This window comes from Cetorhinus maximus, chromosome 2, assembly GCF_964194155.1.
Source record: "Cetorhinus maximus chromosome 2, sCetMax3.hap1.1, whole genome shotgun sequence".
In the NCBI taxonomy this organism is placed as follows: Eukaryota; Metazoa; Chordata; class Chondrichthyes; order Lamniformes; family Cetorhinidae; genus Cetorhinus; species Cetorhinus maximus.
Genome location: NC_135880.1, coordinates 142,798,721 through 142,821,805, shown reverse-complemented (window position 1 = coordinate 142,821,805; position 23,085 = coordinate 142,798,721). Strand labels below are relative to the sequence as shown.

Here is a 23,085-nt window from a genome sequence, read left to right as displayed (position 1 = left end):
CATTAGAAAATTTTTCAAGTGCGTTAGGGACAATGCTGAATAATCACTTTACACAAAAATTGACATTATGTCAAGTGTTGGTGCAAAAGGTTGTGCTGGACTCAAATTCAAATGTATAGCACAACAAGGTGCTTAATTTTTTAATAAATAAAAATAATAATGTCAGCAGACTATATTGCGATATAAATATTGTGAAAACACGTAATCTTTTTCATAGAATCATAGTAGCTCTCAGTATGGAAATAGGCCATTCGGCCTTTTGTGCCTGAGCTGGCTCTTTGAAAGAGCTGTTCAATTATTTCTCCACCACCCTTCTTTCTCTCTATAGTCCTGCAAGTTTTCCTTTGAAAGTATATATTAAAGGTCCTTTTGAAAGTTAGTACTGAATCAGCTTCCCTCGCCCTTTCACCTTTTGGATTCTCTTCTCTCAGAAGGTCGTAAGTTCAAGTCCCACTCCAAAGACCTGAGCTTAAAATTCTGGCTCACAATTCAGTGCTGTAGTGAAAGGGTGCTGCACTATTGGAAGTGCTATCTTTTAAATAAAGTCCCTGTATTCCTGCTCAGGTGGTTATTAAAGATCCCATGGCACTGTTGGAGAAGTGCTGGGGAGTTCTTCCTATGTCCTGACCAATATTTATCCTTCAATCAACATCAGGCAAACATTTATCTGCTCTTTCGGTGTTGGAATTATCATTAAGGAGGTTATAGCTGAGATAAACTCAAGGCAATTGGGAAGAATCAGCATGGTTCTGTGAAAGGGAAATAATGTTTAATCAATTTATTGGAGCTCTTTGATGTTCCACATAGTCTGTGGATAAAGGGGAGCCTGTAGATGTGTTGTACTTGGATTTCCAGAAGGCATTTGATAAGGTGCCACATCAAAGGTTATTGTGGAAAATATAAGTTCATGATGTAGGGGGGAACATATTAGCACAGATAGAAGATTGGCTGGCAGAAAACAGACAGTATGCATAAATGGGTCTTTTTCTGACTGGCAGGATGTGACAGAAGGAGTCCTGCAGGGGTCTGTGCTGAGGCCTCAGCTTTCTGCAATTTATGTCAATGACTTAGATGAGGGGAGCAAAGGCATGGTAGCTAAATTTTCAGATGACACAAAAATGGGTAGGAAAGTGTATTGTCAAGGGGACATAAGGAGATTGTAGACGGATATAGGTAGGTTGAGTGAGTGGGCACAAGTCTGGCAGATGGAGTATAATATGGGAAAATGTGAAGTTGTTCATTTTGGCAGGAAGAATACAAGAGCAGAGTATTACATAAACGGAGAATGACTGCAGAATTCTGAGGTGCAGAGGGATCTAGGTGTTCTAGTGCATGAGTCACAAAAAGTTAGTATGCAGGAAAAGCAAGTAATTAAGAAGGCTAATGGAATGCTATCATTTATTATGAGAGGAATTGGACATAAAGTAAGGATGTTATGCTTCAATTAAACAGGGCATTGGTGAGACCACATCTTGAACATTGTGTGCAGTTTTGGTCTCCTTATTTAAGGAAGGATGTAAATGGAGACGGTTCAGAGGGACTGATACCTGGAATGGGCGGGTTGCCTTCTGAAATAAGATTGGTTAGACTGGGCTTGTTTTGCTGGAGTTTAGAAGAGTGAGGGGTGACTTGATTGAATTATATAAGATCCTGAATGGTCTCGATAAGGTGGACATGGAAAGGATGTTTTCTCTTGTGGATGAGTCCAGAACTAAGGGGCACTGTTTTAAAATTAGGGGTCACCCTTTTAGGACAGAGATGAGGAGAATTTTTTTTCTCTGAGGGTTGTGCGGTGGAGGCGGGGCCACAGAATATTTTAAGGCAGGGGTAGGTAGATTCTTGTTAGGCAAGGGAACCAAAGGTTATGGGGGGGGGGGGGGCGGGGGGAGTAGTTGGGAATGTGGAACTTGAAAGATAAACAGATGAGCCATGATCTTATTGAATAGTGGAGCAGGCTCGAGGGGCCGAATGGCCTACTCCTGCTTCTATTTTGAATGTTATGGCATTTCTAGTACCCAGCTCTGTGCAAATGGGTTGTCAGCGTTTCCTACTTTGCAACAGTAAATGTACTGCAAGGAAGCACTTCATTAGCTGGAAAGCGCTTCGGGACGGCGTGAGGTGGTGGAAAACGCGATGCGAATCCAAGTTCGTTTCTTTTAACTCTCTCAAAGCTGCTTGTGCCTGCAGCCCATCCTGCTGCTTGGGGGGGTAGGGGGGGTGGGTTTAAGAGCGCTTTTGCAGTTTTACGGCGGGGGTGGTCATTAGCAGTGCAGCGTGCCCGACAGCAAGTAAACGATCCTTATCCATCTCCTCCCTGAACAAGAGTCTGCCTCTTTGGCAGCTCGGTGTGAGCATGTGGTTACACTCTGTGTGCTGACGTCAAGCTCCTGCTGGTGCTTTGGAGTTTATTACCCGGGGACGGAGGGCAGAGCCCGGCTTGCGAGCGCCAGGAGCCAGCGGCTGTGAGAGCCAGAGACTGTCTCAACATCCCCTGCGGGGCTCCCTCCAAACACTCCCTTCCACATCGCCAGCACCCCCACCCACCCCCAACCCCCGGAGAGCGGGCACTGCCAGAAAAACCCCCACAGGAGCCTCACTGGGCTTTTTTTTTTGTTTTCTTTTTTTTTAAAAAAAAAGATATTAGAAGTTAATCGACGCGGTGATGGTTCTCCTGTCACTCGGGTTCGTGGCTGGGATATTAGTGGTGAGCTTGACTACAGCGGTACGTGAAAGTTACATCTCTCTCTCTCTTTCTGATTTACAGAAGTTGGGAGTAATTTGGAGAGCTCTGGAATATTTCATGCAAAGAGATGACCCAGAGATAGGAGCACTCTGTAGAATCTGCTCTGAGGTCTGTTTGTGGTGTAACTATTTCAGCTCCCTGGGATGTTCAGTGGAACTTCTTAAAGGGGTTCTCGGGGATTCCGTGTAACGGTTTAAAGTTCGGGAGCATTCAGGAGAACAGTTTCTTCAATACGTCCATGAGATGTGGGGATGGCTGGCTGGCAGGGCCAGTATTTGCTTCACATCCCCAATTGCCCTGCTTGGCCATTTCAGCAGACAGTTGGGAGTCAGCCACTTTAGCTGTGGGTCTGGGGTCACCTGTAGGTTCAGAATGGCAGATTCCCCCAAAGGGGCATTAATGAACTAGATAGTTGTTATGGCTAGCTTTCAATTTCATTAATTGAATTCTTACTAACTGCTGTGGTGGGATTTGAACCCATACCCCCAGAGTATTAGTCTGGGCCTCTGGATTGCCAATCCAGCACTAGTACTGCTATGCTACATTACCACCATCTCCTCTTGATCTGTTAGTCTTGCTGCTTTCACTTGGTGGTCTTTTGCTTTCAGAGTCAAGGCAGTTTAAAACTACAGATGGGGTGATCTATCTGTTCCTCTGGAGACAAACTGTGGAGTTGAGTTCTTTCTTTCAAACCTCTCTCCACGGATGGTGAGGTGGTAACAAAGAGAGTGTCTGTGGTTGTTATTTATATGGTCTTCCAGAAGGCATTTGATAAGGTTCCACCTAAGATATTGCTAACAAAATGAAAGCACATTGAATTGTCAGCAGCCTATTAAAACACAGATGCTGGGGATAATGGAAGTGACTGGTGGTGGCTCCAGGGACTTGTACAGGAGTTTAAGCTTTTCACTGTATTTATAAATCACTTAGATGGCAGAATAGAGAGGCACAAATAAAAGTTTGCAGTTGATGTCAAAGTTAGGTGACAGTAAACAGTGTCAATGGGGATAGAAACTTGCAGAGGGACATTGATAGGATGAACTGTAGCAGATGAAGTTCAAAATAAGGACGTGTGATGTCATCCGCTTTGAGCCTAAGAAAGAATGATCCAAATACTTACTAAGTGTGAGAAGTACTGAACTATGCGGAACAGACTGATTTAGGGGTTCAAGTACAGATATCAGTAAAAGCTAGTGAACAGGTATAAACAATGATTAACGAGGTTAATGGAATTTTGGCCTTTATCTCGGGGGGTGGAGGGGGGGTGGTGGGGGCGGGGGCTGGAACTGAAGGGGTGGAAGTTATGTTGCTATTATATAAATCTCTGGTTAGATCTCATTTAGAGTGTCGTGTTCTGTTTTGGGCACCACGTCTCAGGATGGATATGCTGGTCTTCGAAGGAATGCAATGCAAATTAGGGATAAAAGTGTTAACTTATGAAGGTTGGTTGCAAAGACTCGTCTTGTATTCCCTTTAGTATTGAAGATTAAGAGGTGATCTGATTGAGGTGTTTAAGATTATTTAAGTAGCTGATAGTTTCTCTCTAACTATGATATCTCTGCTGGTAAAGGAGACCAGAACAAAGCGGCATAACATTAAATTAGAACTAAGTCCTTCAGGGCAGAAATCAAGGAGCAGTGCTTCACACAAGGCACTCATTCCAGTGAGTGGAAAACTGGAATTCTTATGCCAAAATGCTATTGAGGCTAGGACAAATGAAAATTTCAAAATTGAGATTGGCCATTTTTGTGAGACAAGGATATTAAAAAATATATTTACAAGGCAGGAAAAGTGAGTTATAGCAGGAACCAGTTGAATGGAGGAATAAGGTTAAGGGGCTGAAAGGCCTCTTCCTCTTCATTATTTTGCTATGCTCCAATGGTCTGGAGTATTCAAGGTTACAGTCAGTATTTTGGGGTATTAAGGGTAACAGTCTCAGTATTCTGGGGTATTCAGTGTTACAGACTCAGTATTTTGGGGTATTATGATCATAGACACATTGGAAATAGGAGCAGGAGTAAGCCATTTGGCCCGTTGAGCCTGCTCCGCCATTCATTAGATTATGGATGACCTTCTAGCTCAAACCTATTTTTCCACACTATCCCTAGATCCCTTTATTATCTGAAATCTATTGATCTCTGTCTTGAACATGTTCAATGACTGAGCCTCCACAGCCCTCTGGAGTAAAGAATTCCAAAGATTTACCACCCTCTGAGCGACACAATTCCCCCTCTTCTCAGTCCTGTATCTCCTGGTTCTAGACACTCCCAACATCCTTGCTGCATCGACCCTGTCAAGTCCTGTAAGAATTTTGTATGTTTCAAGTAGATCACCTCATTCTTCTTCTATTCAGGTCACAGTATTTTCAGGTTTTCAGGGTAACAGTCACAGTGCTCTGGGCTGTTCAGGGTAACAGTCACAGTGTTCTGGGGTATTCAGGGTAACAGTGACAATGTTCTGGGCTGTTCAGGGTAACAGTCACAGTGTTCTGGGGTATTCAGGGTAACAGTCACAGTGTTCTGGGGTATTCAGGGTAACAGTCACAGTGCTCTGGGGTATTCAGGGTAACAGTCACAGTGTTCTGGGGTATTCAGGGTAACAGTCACAGTGTTCTGGGGTATTCAGGGTAACAGTCACAGTGTTCTGGGGTATTCAGGGTAACAGTCACAGTGTTCTGGGGTATTCAGGGTAACAGTCACAGTGTTCTGGGGTATTCAGGGTAACAGTCACAGTGTTCTGGGGTATTCAGGGTAACAGTCACAGTGTTCTGGGGTATTCAGGGTAACAGTCACAGTGTTCTGGGGTATTCAGGGTAACAGCCACAGTGTTCTGGGGTATTCAGGGTAACAGTCACAGTATTTTGGGGTATTCAGTGTTCCAATCTTCGTGTTTTGGGGTGTTCGGGGTAATAGTTTAAAAGCTTTGGAGTTTTCAGGGTAACAATTTGAGAGCCCTGTTTCTGAGAACATTGAATACTCGGGGCAAGATGTGCTGACTTGTGGCATATTCAGCTTCTTAGGTTAAGGTTTTATATAAATTTTAGATGATGTTAGAGGTGAAGCCTCAGCTTTGTATCTAAAGTTTTTCATGAATTCCTTTTGATAACATAGACCTTTAGTTTGTATCTGATATTATTTCTGGGATCTTTTTTTTTATTTCCGCAGGCTGGATCTGAAGTAACTGAGAGCGCAGGTGTGTTATCATTTTATTGCCCTTTTTCCTGATGAATCTGGAAACATTGGAGTAAATAAAGAGGAACACTTCACAGCACCATTAAATAAATGTCAGCAAGGAAATTTTGTAGGGCCAGTGGGGGAGGATTTAATGGACAGGATGAGAGACAGGAGGGAGTGGTTAATTGTCATGAGAGAATGATTGATGGACAGGAGAGACTGATTAATGAGAGGGAGGGAGTGAGTGATCAACATGAAGGAGGAGAGGGAGGGACAGGATAGTGTTACTGATGGACAGGAGTAATTTATGGGCAGTAGTGATTGGTTAATGGAAGGGATTAATTAATCGATGGGAGGAAGTGATTAAAGGGCTGGAGTGATTGATTAAGTAACAGGAAAAAGTGATTGATTAACAGTAGGGGGTGATGATAGAAGGAAGGAATTATTGACAATAGGGACTAATTAACTGGTGGGTGTAATTGATGAGCAAGAGTGATAGATGGACAGGAGGGAGAGATTGACAGATGGACAGGAGGGAGAGAGTGATAGGGGGACAGGAGGGAGAGAGTGATAGATGGACAGGAGGGAGAGAGTGATGGATGGACAGGAGGGAGAGAGTGATGGATGGACAGGAGGGAGAGAGCGATGGATGGACAGGAGGGAGAGAGCGATAGATGGACAGGAGGGAGAGAGTGATAGATGGACAGGAGGGAGAGAGTGATAGATGGACAGGAGGGAGAGAGTGATGGATGGACAGGAGGGAGAGAGTGATGGATGGGCAGGAGGGAGAGAGTGATGGATGGACAGGAGGGAGAGAGTGATGGATGGACAGGAGGGAGAGAGTGATGGATGGACAGGAGGGAGAGAGTGATGGATGGACAGGAGGGAGAGAGTGATGGATGGACAGGAGGGAGAGAGTGATGGATGGACAGGAGGGAGAGAGTGATGGATGGACAGGAGGGAGAGAGTGATGGATGGACAGGAGGGAGAGAGTGATGGATGGACAGGAGGGAGAGAGTGATGGATGGACAGGAGGGAGAGAGTGATGGATGGACAGGAGGGAGAGAGTGATGGACAGCAGTGAAGGATTAACAATCGCTATGTTTAACAAATTACTTGCTGATTGCTGAGTTTGCTGAATTTTCTCCCCTGGTTTATTTTGCAGCAGTTTTGCAGAGGTTTGCTGCTCTGGGGCAGGAGTTCAGGCTTGTCACTCCACTCAGGACAGATTCCCGGGGTTGCTTTGTGTCTCACCTGGTGTCGGGCTCTGGAGTCAGGAGGAAAAGGCGGAGCGGCCCTGAATCCCAGTCCGTGACCACCGGGGAGGAGGAGGAGGCTGAGCCCCGTCCTCTCTTCTTCAATGTCACCGTCTTTGGCCAGAGCTGGCAGCTCAGATTGGAGCCCAGTAGCCGGCTGGTGGCTCCGGGAGCCGTACTGGAGTGGCAGGGGGATGGGCAAAGCCGCACTGAGCCGCTGGGTGAAGACTGCATCTATACTGGGGGCATCAGCCACATCCCTGGGGCCACGGTAGCCGTCAGCAACTGTGATGGACTGGTAAGGAGTTAATGGGTCATCTCACATTTTGGGGGAGAAGTAGTGGAGTGTTTGGGAACATTAGTCTCCGGGGAGGGTTATTAAGGCCTGATGAGCCTTTGGGGTTTCTGGAATGGAGAGACAATGAGGTGTCAAGGAATGTAAGGGCCTGGGGGGGTGGGTATTGGGGCTTTGGAAGGGAAATTGGGATCTCGAGGAGGGATATTGGCATCTCTGGACGACATTGGGGTCTTGGGGGGGATCATTAAGGTTAGAGGGAAAAAGCTTAAAAGTGGGAGATAGAGTTGACAGGAGTGATGCTAACGTGAATTACAGTGAGGGAAACTAACTAAGGCTTATATTGAGTTAGCGATATACATGTTATGATTTATGTATGAGAAGCACTCAGGGGTAATACTGAGATTGCGGTGATCAATTAGAGCTTATATAGACAACATCAAAGATCCAGCCAGAAGCAACCCGGGAAAGGGCTCTGCTCAAGATAAGACTGGTTGGGAAAGGTCCAGATTGTGTTTTATCAAATGTATTTGATAATGATTGTCCACGTGAGAATACTATGGTAATGTGAGTTTGTTGCTTGTACATAATGGGTTAACAGCTAGTATTCCAGCACAGGATTGGATTTGGCATTAAGTCTTTAATAAATGACTGTAGTCAAAGTAAACAATTGGAAAGCTGAGCCAGAACTGACTCTTCTGGCACATACAGTCCTGCCAAATTTGACTGGTAGCGGAACAGGATTTTTACATTTGCAGATGTAAATTCAATCAGTAATAATCCATGGAGTAGCAATCTACTGTTACTGAATCTGCCATTTTCTTAAGGCTGTATGAATCGATATGAAAAATGGTTACATTTCCTGCCCATTGGTGGTTTCTCAAGAACACATTTTGCTCCAATCCAACATCTCACAATTTCGTAGGGGAGGGAGGAGCCTGTCACACAGATGCAAAGTATAATCTCATCCAAACCAACACACGCACAGAGTTCCATGATGCTTATGCTTAATTCGTCCAATGCACTCATCTTGTACATAGAGCTTTAAGGACCAGCCATTGCCCGCAGTGCTTTCTTAAAGGCAAACTGTTAGAAAACTGTGGGCGGGTCTGACGTCAATATTTCCGGGGTAGGGGAGTCATACTGTTTGTCCGCAGCCCCATACCTTCCCACCACCCCCCACTGGTATTATTCATTCCAGCGTATATAAACACCGTGTATAAAATACAGTATATAAAAGCATACAATGGCGTACCAGAGATCAGTGTCAGGCTGCATGGTGGGGTAGGAGAGTGTACTCCACGGGTCAGTGTGAGACTTGGGGGAGGAGGTGGTGGAGGCAGGGGTAGATTGATGTACTACACAGGCCAATGTTAGATGGTATTGAAGGTGGGCACTGGTGTTGAGCTGATGGGAGAGTGGAATGGTGTTGGATCAGGGGAGTAGGTGCTGTACTGCTTGCCTTGAATGTCAGGTTAGGTGAGCTGAAATCCTGGAGGCTGGGATGGGTCAAATTGGCTTTTCTCATTATTTCCATTTTCTTTCATTGTGAAATGTTTAATTAATATATAATGGCAGTGATCTAAATACTATGCTTCCAGCAAGTAGGATCCACTCAAACAGAGGATGGGTGGGAGAATGGGCTGCAGTATCATATCCATGGTTCTCAAACCTGTGCTTCCTTACAGTGTTACTCCCTACTGGGAATGTGGGTTTAACAGCCTTCAAGACCTATGTAATGGATTACTCACACAACAGTTGTTGCTGTCGTCATTCACTCATTGAAGGCTTGTGCATTGTGAGTGGACAGTTTATGGATTTTTGGTAATGGGATTACGTGTTGGGTTTTGTTATGACCCTTAGCCTGACCCCTGGATGTGGGGGGAGCTCCGGTTAGAGACCAGTAATGTTTTGTTTAAAGTAGTTAAAGGTTGAGATTTAAGATGCCTGCTTTTGGAATAAAGCCACAAGATTCCATGGGTTTTGAACAAACAAAATAAACTTTCCTATACAAAGCTCAAAAAGTAAAACAATCTTATATATTATTTTATATATATATATATATTTTATATACACACACACATCTTGTATTCTAACATTCAGAATTAACGTGAGGTACACACATGAATTAACAAACTATGGTCGGACACACCACTCTGCAGAGTAAATGACAGACGCAACCAAGACAGAAACCATAGATCTCTGAAAAATCCACCAGACGTTAGTCAGCCAGTCTCACTGAAACTTCGTCTTTCTTACGAGGGTCTCCAATCCCCTGTCTTGGATCCTGTCTTGGAATTCTGTCCAGAAGTCATTGGGAACCCAAAGGGAACTGTTCCCAACGGAGCCAGTCTTCTAACTGCAGTTCTTTCTTTAAATTAAGTTAACTGGAACCTCTGCCTGTGTTCCTGTCTTGTCTGTAACACTTCTTGGCTGGTTTCCCTGAAGCTGACTGCCTGGAGACTGCTCACCACAGTACCTCTGCTGCCTGGAGCCTCTTCTCCTTGTTTCTGAACATACCCATTCACATCAGATTTCTTAAGCTCCAACTCTAGGCTGCACCAAGCTATCAGTGAATCCCAAATCTTCTCCGAAGCTGAACTCTCTCAGCGTCACAGAACAAGCAAATGGCTACTGGGGCGTCGTCTGAGCCTCAACTACACAGAGTTACCAAATGGCTCCTAGGACTAACAGCAGCATTTTAGTTGCTGGGGGCTAGTAAACTTCTCCTTCGCCTGCTCCTGACTAACTGACTCACGAAAATTGACTGACCCTTGAACTGCTCTTCAATGACCCTTAAACTGATTTGGGAGCCCAATCAAAACACCCCCAGCGGTCCCACCCTTGTTACTAGGCGGGAACCAATGTAACAGCATTGGAACATGCTGTCCCTATAAATGTTACAGTGTCCATAGACTGCGAATTTACATAACACAGAAACGTAACGAGTTGAATTCAAAACAGTTTAAATGCTAGCAATGATAGGACCCAATGATACTGAATCATATTTTAGAATTGTAGAAAGTGTACGTGTGAAGGTGGTTGGCATCACACCGTGTGAGTAAACTGTTCATCGGTCTCTGCTTGCAGTGTAAAGCTAACTTCTAATTTCCATTCCACCCTCATTGTTTTCCTTGCTTGCCCACTTACAATATGCCAGAGAGAACTGTGGCAAAGCCCAAAAAATAATGGAGGCGTGTGCGTTCCTTTTGGAATTGTGTGGTCTCTCATCATTCCATTTCGCCACGGTCTGCTGTTACTTTAGTTTAGTTAAGTACTGTATGAATAAACTGCTGTTCTACATTTTTAAAAAAGCCTCTAGTCTCCAGATCAAATTTCCATGCTTGTAAACCAAGAGGCAACTTTGTGAATGGAAAAGCAGTGTGGCGCACATTGATCCCATCTCAGGTCGGCAGTTCGGTTTTGCAGGCGCTGCTCGACAGCTCAACTAAGCATTATACTGCAGAGCAACTTTAAAGGGGCAGAGGCTGGCAGACTTCACTGCTGGCACAGGAACACAGTTGAAGCAAGCACAGATCAGAGACCGGGCTGCAAATAATCAAGGCTTCAATTCTGCACGCATCTCCCTCCCCACCCCCTTTACACTAGTGACCAATAAAACCTCATGCCAGCCTGGCAACTTCTGCCCTTAAAGACCGCCCTGTGGAGGTGGGAGATTGTGCCCAGTTGCCAATTTTGCTATTAAATGTGAAAGCAGTCAGCAGTAGCTTGACTAAGAAAATTACAACCTCTAATACCTTTGAAATATTGTCAGTCTTTACTTATATTTTGTTATAGTTGTAGAAGAAAGAACAAACTTGTATTTATGGAACAGCTTGTCACGTTTCTCAGAAAGAGCAGAAGTACTTAACTTACAATAATCTCCATTTGGAGTTCCGTCACTGTGATTAAACTCTGGATATTTTAACACGAGACAGTAAACTAGATCCTGCGATACATGGAGAATAAAATAAAATGCAGATGCCTCAGACCATCAGCTGCTGAAACCGTCATCCAGGGTTTTGTTACATAGAAACTCAACTACTCCAGTGCTCCCTTGGGCAGCCTCCCATCTTCTGCCCACCATAAATTCGAGCTCATCTAAAACCCCGCTGCCCATATCCTAAATTGCACTAAGACCTATTCACCCATCAACCCTGTGTTTGTTGATCTGTGTTGGCTCTCAGTGAAGCAATGTCTTGAAATTAAAATTCTCATTGTTGTGTTCAAATTCCGCTCTATAGTCTCACCCCTCCCTATTTCTGTAAGCTCCTCTGGCCATAATCCATCTAATACCTCTGTGTTCATCCAAATCTGGCTTCTCGTGTATCCATCGATTCTGTTGCCCCAACATTGGCGACCATGCCTTCTGTTGTTTATGCCCCAAAAGCTGAAGCTCTTTCTCTAACCTTCTCCAAATCTTCACCTCTCGCTCCATTGAAATTTTGACTAACGATCATGAGAAACTCCAAGAAAATTTCAGATTTAAAAAAAAATCATTCATGGGATGTGGCTTCACTCAAGGCCAAAATTTATTATCCATCCATAATTGACCTTGTGTTTTTCGTGGTGAACTGCTGCCTTGATCCGTTGCAGTCCATGTGATGTAGGTACACCTGCAGTGCTGTAAGGGAGGGAGTTCCATGATTTTGACCCAACATCAGTGAAGGAACGTGAAATAATTCCAAGTCAGGATGGTGTCTGGCTTAGAGGGGAACTTCCAGGTGCTGGTGTTCCCATACATCTGCTACCCTTGTCCTTCTAGATGGTAGTGGTCGTGGGTTTGGAAGGTGCTGTCTAAGGAGCCTTGGTGAGTTCCTGCAGTGCATGTTGTATATGGTATACACTGCTGTCACTGTGCATCGGTGGTGGAGGGAGTGAATGTTTGTGGATGGAGTGCCAATCAAGTGGGCTGCTTTCTCCTGGATGGTGTTGAGCTTCTTGAGTGTTGTTCCAGCTGCGCTCATCCAGACAAGGGGAGAGTATTCCATCACACCTGCTTTTGTATCCACAATATTTATATGGCTAGTCCAGTTCAGTTTCTGGTCAATTGTAACCCCTAGGATGTTGATAGTGGGGGATTCAGCAATGGTAACGCCATTGAATGTCATAGAGGCGATAGTTTGATTCTCTCTTGTTGGAGAGCGTCATTAACCTGGCACTCGTGTGGCGCAAATGTTACTTGCCATTTGTCAGCCCAAGCCTGGTTATTGTTCAGGTCTTGCTGCATTTGGACATGGACTGCTTCAGTATCTGAGGAGTCGTGAATGGTGCTGAACATTGTGCAATCATTAGGGAACATCCCCACTTCTGACCTTATGATGGAAGGAAGGTCATTGATGAAGCAGCTGAAGATGATTGGGCCTAGGACACTACCCTGAGGAACTCCTGCAGTGATGTCCTGGAACAGAGGTGATTGACCTCCAACAACCACAACCATCTTTCTTCGTACTAAGTATAACTCCAACCAGCGGAGAGGTTTCCCCCGATTACCATTGACTCCAGGTTTGCTAGGGCTCCTTGATGCCACATTTGGTCAAATGCTGCCTTGATGTCAAGGGCAGTCACACTCACCTCACCTCTGAAGTTCAGCTCTTTTGCTCATGTTTGAACCAAGGTTGTAATGAGGTCAGGAGCTGAGTGGCCCTGGCAGAACCCAACCTGAGCATCAGTGAGCAGGTTATTGCTAAGCAGGTGTTGCTTGATAGCACTGTTGATGACCCCTTTCATCAATATACTGATGGCTGAGAGTAGACTGATGGGGCGGTAATTGGCCGGGTTGGATTTGCGTTGCTTTTTGTGTACAGGACATACCTAGGCAATTTTCCACATAGCCGGGTAGATGCCAGTATTGCAGCTGTACTGGAACAGCTTGGTTATGGGCATGGCAAATTCTGGAGCACAAGTCTTCAGTACTATTGCCAGAATATTGTCAGGGCCCATAGTCTTTGCAGTATCCAGTGCCTTCAGCCGTTTCTTGATATCACATGGAGTGAATTGAATTAGCTGAAGACTGGCATCTGTGATGCTTGTGACCTCCAGAGGAGGGTGAAATGGATCATCCAGTCAGCGCTTCTGGCTAAAGATTGTTGCGAATGTTTCAGCCTTATCTTTTGCACTGATGTGCTGGGCTCCTTTGTCATTGAGGATGGGGATATTTGCGAAGACTCCTCCTCCAGTTCATTGTTTAATTGTCCACCACCATTCACGACTGGATGTGGCAGGACTGCAGAACTTAGATCTGATTCGTTGGTTGTGGAATCGCTTAGCTCTGTCACTTGCTGCTTCTGCTGTTTGGCATGTAAGTAGTCCTGTGTTGTATCTTCATCAGGTTCACACCTCATTTTTAGGTATGCCTGGTGCTGCTCTTGGCATGCCCTCCTGCACTCTTCATTGAACCAGGGTTGATCCCCTGGCCTGGTGGTACTGGTAGAGAGGGGGATATGCCGGACCATGAGGTTACAGATTGTGGTTGAGTACAATACCCTCTCCAGTAACCCACTTGGCTGACAAATAAAAAGATGAAAGACGTCTTAATATAACGCTTTTCACGACCAACAGACATCTCAAAGCACTTTACAGCCAATAGAATATCTTTGAAGTGTAGTCACTGTTGGAAGTAAAAAAAAACATGGCAGCTAATTTGCGCAAGGCAAATAATAATGACCAGATAATCTGTTTTGTGATGTTGATTGAAGGGTAGATATTGGTCAGGACAGCATGTAGAGATAACCCTCCTGCTCATCTTTGAAATAGTGCTGTGGAATCTTATACATCTACCCAAGCAGGCAGAGGGGGCCTTCGATCTGAAATGATTCACACTGCAACACTGGAGTGTCAGCCTTGATTTGTGTGTGCAAGCTCTGGAGTGGGACTTGAACAAAGCACATTGTAATGTAAATGTTTGTGGCATTAATCTCTACCGAACCAGCCTTTGGTTCTTGGTTAAAAGATTGTACCTTGGTTTTGCTTTACTGCTGAAAAAAGAGACATGCTATCAAAGCTTTTCGGCTTAGACTCATCAGGACAACTTGAAAAAGATTGCCATCATTAAAGGGGGAACAGCAATTTATACTGCAGAGAAGCTAATTGTAACTCAAAGGCAAAGTGTTACCCATTGCCACAGCTGACACTCAAATAGGGGTGTTAGGAACAGGGGTAGGCCATTCTGCCCTCCTCCACCATTCAGTTAGATCATGCAGATCTATGCTTGAACTCCATTTATAGAATCAGAATAGCACAGCACAAAAAGAAACCGAATAACAATCTAGTCCCACTTGCCAGGTCTTTCCTTGTTTTTTAATAACCTTTTTGAAAGCTTGAATTGAATCTACTTTTTTTTTATTCATTCATTGGATGTGGGCATCACTGGCTTGGCCAGCATTTATTACCCATCCCCAATTGCCCTTGTTCAGAGAGCATTTAAGAGTCAACCATATTGTTGTGGGTCTAGAGTCACATGTAGGCCAGACCAGATAAGTGCAGCAGATTTCCTTCCATTAGTGAACCAGATGGGTTTTTATGACAATCAGCAATGGCTTCATGGTCATCATTAGACTTTTGATTCCAGATTTTTATTGGATTCAGATTCCACCATCTGCCATGGTGGGATTCAAACACCAGTCCTCAGAACATCATCCCTAGGTTTCTGGATCACCGGTCCAGTGACAATACCACTACACCACCACCTCCCCTATACAATACCTCTTCCATCACCATATCAGGTAGTGCTTTCTAAATCCTAACAGTCGTTGCAATAATCATATTTTTCAGCATGATGCCTCTGTGCACCACCTTGTCTCACAACCACTTTAAAAAGTGTGTGAAGGCTTTGGGTAGGGTACAGAAGTGACTTATTAGTGTGGTTCTAGGAATGAGCGATTGCTATTCTGTGCAAAGATGGGAGAAGCTGGGATTGTTCTCCTTAGAGCTGAGCAGGCTAAAAGGAGATTTGATGGAGGTTTTTAAAATCATGAACAGTTTAGGTAATGTAAATCAAGGAAACAGGTCACTGATTCCAGCTGTGATACACTGGTATATACAGCAGGTCACTGATCCTGTGCTGTAGTATACTGGTGTACACAGCAGGTCAGTAATCCCTGTCCGTAATATACTGGTGTACACAGCAGGCCACTGATGCCTGTCTATTTACGGGAGGCGATGGTGTAGTGGTATTGTTGTTGGACTAGTAACCTAGAGACCTGCGGTAATGCTCTGGGGACCTGGGTTTGAATCCCACCACAGTAAATGGCAGGATGGTGAAATATGAATTCAATAGAAATCTGGAATTAAAAGTTTAATGATTACCATGAAACCATTGTCAATTGTTGTAAAAACCCATCTGGTTCACTAATGTCCTTTAGGGAAGGAAGTCTGCTGTCCTTACCTGGCCTGGCCTACATGTGACTTCAGACAATGAGGTTGACTCTTAAATGCCACCTGAGGCAAGGGCAATAAAAATGAATTTTAAAAAAAGCCACTGATCTCAGGCTGTAATATACTGGTGTATACAGCAGGTACTGAACCTGGGCAGTAGTCTACTGATGTAAAGAGCAGGTCATTTATCTCAGTTTGTAGTATATGGTGGTGTTGTGTGGCAGTACCACTGTGCTAAATAGGATAGGATTCAAACAGATCTAGCATCTCAAGACTGGGCATCCTTGATGTGCTCTAGGTCATAAGCAGGAGCAAAATTGTACTCGACCACAATCTGTAACCTCATGGCCTGGCATATCCCCCACTCTACCACTACCACTAAGCTAGGAGAACAACCCTGATTCATTGAAGAGTGCAGGGGGGCATGCCAGGAGCAGCACCAGGCATACCCAAAAATGAGGTGTCAACCTGGTGAAGCTATAACATAGGACTACTTGCTCGTCAACAGCGTAAGCAGCATGCGATAGACAGCGCTAAGCAATTCCACAATCAATGGATCAGATCTAAGTTCTGCAGTCCTGCCACATTCAATCGTGAATATTGGTGGACAATTGAACGATGAACTGGAGGAGGAGGCGCCACAAATATCTCCATCCTCAATGATGGGGGAGCCCAGCACATCAGTGCAAAAGATAAGACTGAAGCATTTGCAACAATCTTCAGCCAGAAGTGCTGTGTGGATGATCAATCTCGGCCACCTCCAGAGGTCCCCAACATCACAGATGCCAGTCTTCAGCCAATTCGATTCACTCCACGTGATATCAAGAAACGGCTGAAGGCACTGGATGCTGCAAAGGCTATGGGCCCTGACAATATTCTGGCAATAGTACTGAAGACTTGTGCTCCAGAACTTGCCGCACCCCTAGCCAAGTTGTTCTAGTATAGTTACAACACTGGCATCTATCCGGCTATGTGGAAAATTGCCAAAGTATGTCCAGTACACAAAAAGTAGGACAAATCCAACCAGGCCAATTACCGGCCCATCAGTCTACTCTCCGTCAGTAAAGTGATGGAAGGGGTCATCAACAGTGCCACCAAACGGCACTCGCTGAGCAATAACCTGCTCACTGATGTTTAGTTTGGGTTCCGCCAGGATTACTGATCTCCTGACTTCATTACAGCCTTGGTTCAAACATGGACAAAAGAGCTGAACTTCAGAAGCGAGTGACTCCCTTGACATCCAGGCAGCATTTGACACAGTGTGGCATCAAGGAGCCCTAGCAAAACTGGAGTCAATGGGAATCAGGGGGAAAACTCTCCGCTGGTTGGAGTCATATCTAGCACGAAGGAAGATGGTTGTGGTTGTTGGAAGTCAATCATTTCAGTTCCACAACATCACTGCAGGAGCTCTGAAGGGTATTGTCCTTGGCTCAACCATCTTCAGCTGCTTCATCAATGACTTTCCTGCCATCATAAGGTCAGAACAGTTCACTGATGATTGCATAGTGTTCAACACTATGCGCTACTCCTCAGATACTGAAGCTGTCCATGTCCAAATGCAGTAAAACCTGGACAATATCCAGGTTTGGGCTGACAAGTGGCAAGTAACATTTGCACCACACAAGTGCCAGGCAATGACCATCTCCAACAAGAGAGACTCTAACCATCTACCCTTGACATTCAATGGCATTAGCATCACTGAGTTCCCCTATTATCAACATCCTGGGGTTAACATTGACCAGAAACTGAACTGGACTAGCCATATAAATATTGTGGCTACAACAACAGGTCACAGGCTAGGAATCCTGTGCCGAGTAACTCATCTCTTGATTCCCTAAAACCTGTCCACCATTTTCAAGGCACAGTCAGGAGTGTGATGGAATACTCTCCACTTGATGAGTGCAGTTCTAACAACACTCAGGAAGCTCTTCACCATCTGGGACAAAGCATCTGCTTGATTGACGCCCCTTCCACAAACATTCACTCCCTCCACTACTGATGCAGAGTGGCAGCAGTGTGTACCATCTACAAGATGCACTGCAGGAACTCACAAGGCTCCTTAGACATCACCTTCCAAACCCATGACCACTACCATCTAGAAGGACAAGGCAGCAGATAGATGGGTATGCCAGCACCTGGTAGTTCCCCTCCAAGTCATTCACCATCCTGACTTGGAAGTATATTGCCATTCCTTCACTGTCACTGGGTCAAAATCCTGGAACTCCCTCTCTAACAGCACTGTGGGTGCACCTATACCACATGGACTGCAGTGGTTCAAGAAGGTAGCTGACCATCACCTTCTCAAGGGGAATTAGTCCTGGCCTAGCCAGCAATGCTCATATTCCATGAATGAATAAAAAAGTACTGGCATTCCCAGCAGGTCACAGTTCCTGGGCTGTGGTATACTGGTGCATCTAGCAGGTCACTGATCCTCTTCTATAGTATACTGATGCATACAGCAGGTCACTGATCCCAATCTGTAGTATATTGGCATACACAGCAGGTCACTGATCCTGGGTGTAGGATACTATTGTATACACCCAGTCTGGAGTATACTGGTGTATACAGCGGGTCACTAATCCTGGGCTGCAGTATATTGGTGGATACAATAGGTCACTGATCCAGGACTGTAGTATCCCGGCGAATATAGCCAGACACTGATCCTCGGTTATGGTGTACTGGTGTATACAGCTGGGCACTGTGCCCAGTCTATTGTATGCTGGCACATTCAGCAGGTCACTAATCCCAGGCTGTAGCATACTGGTGTATGTAACAGGGCACTGATTCTGGGTTGTAGTATACTTGTATATATAGGAGGGCACTGATTCTGGGCTATGGTATACTCATGAATATAGCACGTCACTGATCCCAGGCTATGGTATATTGGTGAATACAGCAGGGCAATGATCCTGGCTGTAGTATACTGGTGTATGCAGCAGGTCATTGATCCTGGGCTATAATGTACTATTGTATACAGCAAGTCACTAATCCAAGCTATAGTATACTGGCAAATACAGCAAGTGACTGATCCAGGGCTATAGTATACCGTATACAGCAGTTCACTAATCCCGGCTGTAGTATACTGGTGTATACAACAGTTCACTGCTCCCATTCTGTTGCTTATTGGCGTATAGAGCAAGTCACTGATCTTGCGCTATAGTGTGCTGGTGTGTACAGCAGGTCACTGATCCCCGTCTGTAGTATACTGGTGTATATAGCAAGTCACTGACCTTATTGTATCTGTGACCAAGGCTGGCAACTGAATATCCAAGGGTACTAGATATTTACGACGGACAGGCAAAAAGGAAAAGGAAGTGGGGTGATGTTGTTAATTATGGATGAAATCAATGCGATATAGAGAGAGGATATTGTCTCAGAAAATGTAGATGTAGAATAAGTCTTGCTGGAGCTAAGAAGCAACAATGGGCAGAACTCATTAGTGGGAGTTGTCTATAGGCCTCCAAACAGTAGTGACAAGGTAGGGGACGACATTAAACAGTAAATTAGAGATGCATGTAACAAGGGGGCTACAGTAATCATGGGTGACTTTAATCTACATATAGACTAGGTAAACCAAATTAGCAATAATACTGTGGTGGATGAATTCCTGGCGTATGTACGAGATGGTTTTTTTAGACCAGTATGTTGAGGAACTGACTAGGGAACAGGGTATCCTAGATTTGGTATTGTATAATGAAAAGGGTTTAATTAATAATCATGTTGTGCAGGGTCCTTTATGGAACAGTGACCATAACATGATAGAATTCTTCATTAGGATGGAAAGTGAAGTAGTCTGATCTGAATCACAGAATCACACAGTGCAGAAGAGGCCCTTCGGCCCATCGAGTCTGCACCAACATGTGAGAAACACCTGACCTACCTACCTAATCCCATTTACCAGCACTTGGCCCATAAGCCTTGAGTGTTATGATGTGCCAAGTGCTCATCCAGGTACTTTTTAAATGATGTGAGGCAACCCGCCTCCACCACCCTCCCAGGCAGCGCATTCCAGACTGTCACCACCCTCTGGGTAAAAAAGTTTTTCCTCACATCCCCCCTAAACCTCCTGCCCCTCACCTTGAACTTGTGTCCCCTCGTGACTGACCCTGAATCTAGGGTCCTAAATCTTACCAAAGAAAACTACAAAGGTATAAGGCGTGAGTTGGCTAAGATAGATTGGGGAACTTCATTAAAAGGCATGATGGTGGATAGACAATTATTAATATTTAAGACGGACAGGCAAAAAGGAAAAGGAGGTGGCGTGGTGTTGTTAATTATGGATGAAATCAATGCGATATAGAGAGAGGAATGTATGCATTGCAACAGTTATACATTCCTTTCTGGTGCAAAAATACAACAGGAAAGTGGCCAACCATGGCTATCAGAAGAAATTAAGGATAGTATTAGAATCAAGGAGGAGTCATATAAAGTTACTAGAAAAAGTAGTAAGCCTGAGGACTGGGAGCAGTTTAGAATTCAGCAAAGGAGGACCAAGAGATTGATTACAAGGGGAAAATTAGAGTATGAGAGTAAACTTGCAAGGAACATAAAAATGGACTGTAAAAACTCTTAAGTATGCAAAAATAAGAAGATCAGTGAAGACAAATATAGGTCCCTTACAGCCCAAAACGGGAGAATTTATAATAGAGAACAAGGAAATGGCAGAGTATGTAAACAACTACTGTAGTTCTGTCTTCACGGAGGAAGACATAAGTAACTTTCCAGAAATACTAGGAATCGAGAGTCTAGTGAGAAGGAGGAATTGAAGTAAATTAGTATTATTAAAACAGTAATGCTGGAGAAATTAATGGGACTGAAAGCTGATAAATCCCCAGGGCCCAATAATCTACATCCCAGGGTACTAAAGGATGTGGCCATGGAAATAGTGGATGTGTTGGTTGTCATCTTCCAAAAATTTTGCAGATTCTGGAACAATCCCAGCAGATTGGAGGGTGCAAAATGTAACCCCACTATTTAAAAAAGGAGAGAGGGAGAAAACAGCGAATTACAGACCGATTAGCCTAATATCAGTAGTAGGGAAAATGCCAGAGTCTGTTTTAAAGGATGTGATTACAGGACACTTAGGAAATATCAACATGATTGGGCAAAGTCAGCATGGATTTATGAAATGGAAATCATGTTTGACAAACCTACTGGAGCTTTTTGAGGATGTAACTAGCAGAATAGATCAGGGAGAACCAGTGGATATGGTGTATTTGGATTTTCAGAAAGCTTTTGATAAAGTCCCAGGTAAAGAGTTAGTGTGTAACATTAAAGCACATGGGATTGAGGGTAAAATATTGGCATGGATTGAGAATTGGTTAGCAGACAGGAAACAGAGAGTAGGAATAAATAGGTCTTTTTCGGAGTGGCAGGCGGTGATTAGTGGGGCACTACAGGGATCAGTGCTTGAGCCCCAGCTACTCACAATATACATCAATGATTTGGATGAGGGAACCAATTGTAATATTTCCAAGTTTGCTGATGACACAAAACTTGATGGGAATGTGAGCAATGAGGAGGGTGTTAAGAGGCTTCAAGGTGATTTAGAAAAGTTGAGTGAGTGGGCAAATACATGGCAGATGCAGTAAAATGTGGAGAGGTGTGAAGTTATCCACTTTGGTAGGAAAAACAGAATGGCAGAGTATTATTTAAACGGTGATAGATTGGGAAATGTTGATGTACAAAGGGACTTGGGTGTCCTTGTACACCAATCACTGAAAGCAAGCACGCAGGTGCACCAAGTAGTAAAAAAGGCAAATGGTGTGTTGGCCATCATTGTAAGAGGACTTGAGTACAGGAGCAAGGATTTCTTACTGCAGCTGTACAGGGCCTTGGTGAGACCACACCTGGAGTATTGTGTGCAGTTTTGGTCTCCTTACTTAAGAAAGGATATACTTGCCATCGAGGGATTGCAGCGAAGGTTCATCAGACTGATTCCTGGGATGGCAGGATTGTTGTATGAGGAGTGATTGGGTCGATTAGGCCTGTAATCACTGGAGTTTAGAAGAATGAGAGGAGATCTCATTGAAACATATAAAATTCTGACAGGGATGGACAGACTGGATGTAGGGATGATATTTCCTCTGGCTGGGGGTTCTAGAACAAGGGGTCGCAGTCTCAGGATATGGGGTAGACCATTTAGGACCATGATGAGGAGAAATGAGGGTGGTGAACCTATGGAATTCTCTACCACAGAAGGCGGTGGAGGCCAAGTCACTGAATATATTTAAGAAGGAAATAGATTTCTAAAGGCGTCAAGGGGTATGGGGAGAGCGCGGGAGTATGGCGTTGAGATAGAGTATCAGCCATGCTCAGATTGAATGATGGAGCAGGCTCAAAGGGTCGAATGACCTACTCCTGCTTCTATTTCCTATGCTTCTGTGGGCTGAATTTTAGGTTGATTGAGTGGGCGCGCGTGGAAGCTTCCCCACATCATTGCGCACTCGAGTGATATTTCGCTCAGCGGGCGCGTGCAAAAGTCGGAAGTGTGCCCGCCGACAATTAAGAGGGCAATTAAGCCCAATAACGGCGCAATTGTCTGCTATTTTTTGTCACCCGTCCAACCTTACGGCCTTTACATTTTTCATGAAACCTAATCCAAGGACGGGATGAGGTTTCCAAAATGAAAATAAAAATAAAAACCTGTGGGCAGCATTTTTATCAACTGTATTTTCAGGTGCCTGATTGTGGTGTTCGGATATTTTTTTTCTGCTTTTTAAAACTTAATTGGAACATTTTCGCGCCTGCAGCTCCCTGAGGCAGCTCTCTGCCTTCAGGGAGTTTTCTCCCAGCACTCACCCATGCCCGTGCTGACATCATCGCCCACCCTCCTCCCACCCCCCCACCCCAACAGCGCTGAGCTTTTTAGCATGTGCTTCACGCTGGCTGGCCGTTAATTGGTCAGCCAGGGTGAAATTGTGATCAGGGGCCGATCACGGTTGGCGGTCCGTTCCCAGGACAATCCCGGGCCCACCCGTTGAGCTAAAAATTCAGGCCTATGTTTCTATGTAGTGGCTTATGCAGTAATTCACTGATTTCTTGCTTGCACTGATCTGGTTCATTCATGTGTGTATTGTTCCCTTGTCTTCAGTGTGCTAGTGCAGTCAGCAGACTTTCTGATTGGCATGGAAACTGATTATACCTTTCCAGTAGAAAGCAGCCAAGAATAGGAGAGATTACTGAATTTTGCAGTGTTCTCCAAGAGATCACTAATGTAACCAACATAACCATTGCCAATAA

The 23,085-nt window shown here is 44.6% G+C and overlaps 1 protein-coding gene across 2 annotated transcripts in view; it reads left to right on the top strand.

The window, feature by feature from the left end:
- The first annotated feature begins 2,610 nt into the window (after positions 1-2,610).
- Positions 2,611-23,085, top strand: part of LOC144698292 (A disintegrin and metalloproteinase with thrombospondin motifs 3-like) — a 335,384-nt gene continuing 314,909 nt past the window's right edge. The window contains exons 1-3 of one of the 2 annotated variants that reach the window (XM_078570263.1): positions 2,611-2,722; positions 5,908-5,935; positions 7,085-7,470. In XM_078570263.1, coding sequence (XP_078426389.1) covers positions 2,663-2,722; positions 5,908-5,935; positions 7,085-7,470 — 474 coding nt within the window. In that variant the 5' untranslated portion in view covers positions 2,611-2,662. Of the gene's footprint in view, positions 2,723-5,907; positions 5,936-7,081; positions 7,471-23,085 lie in introns of both variants that reach the window. The other variant, XM_078570260.1, reaches the window with a different exon arrangement.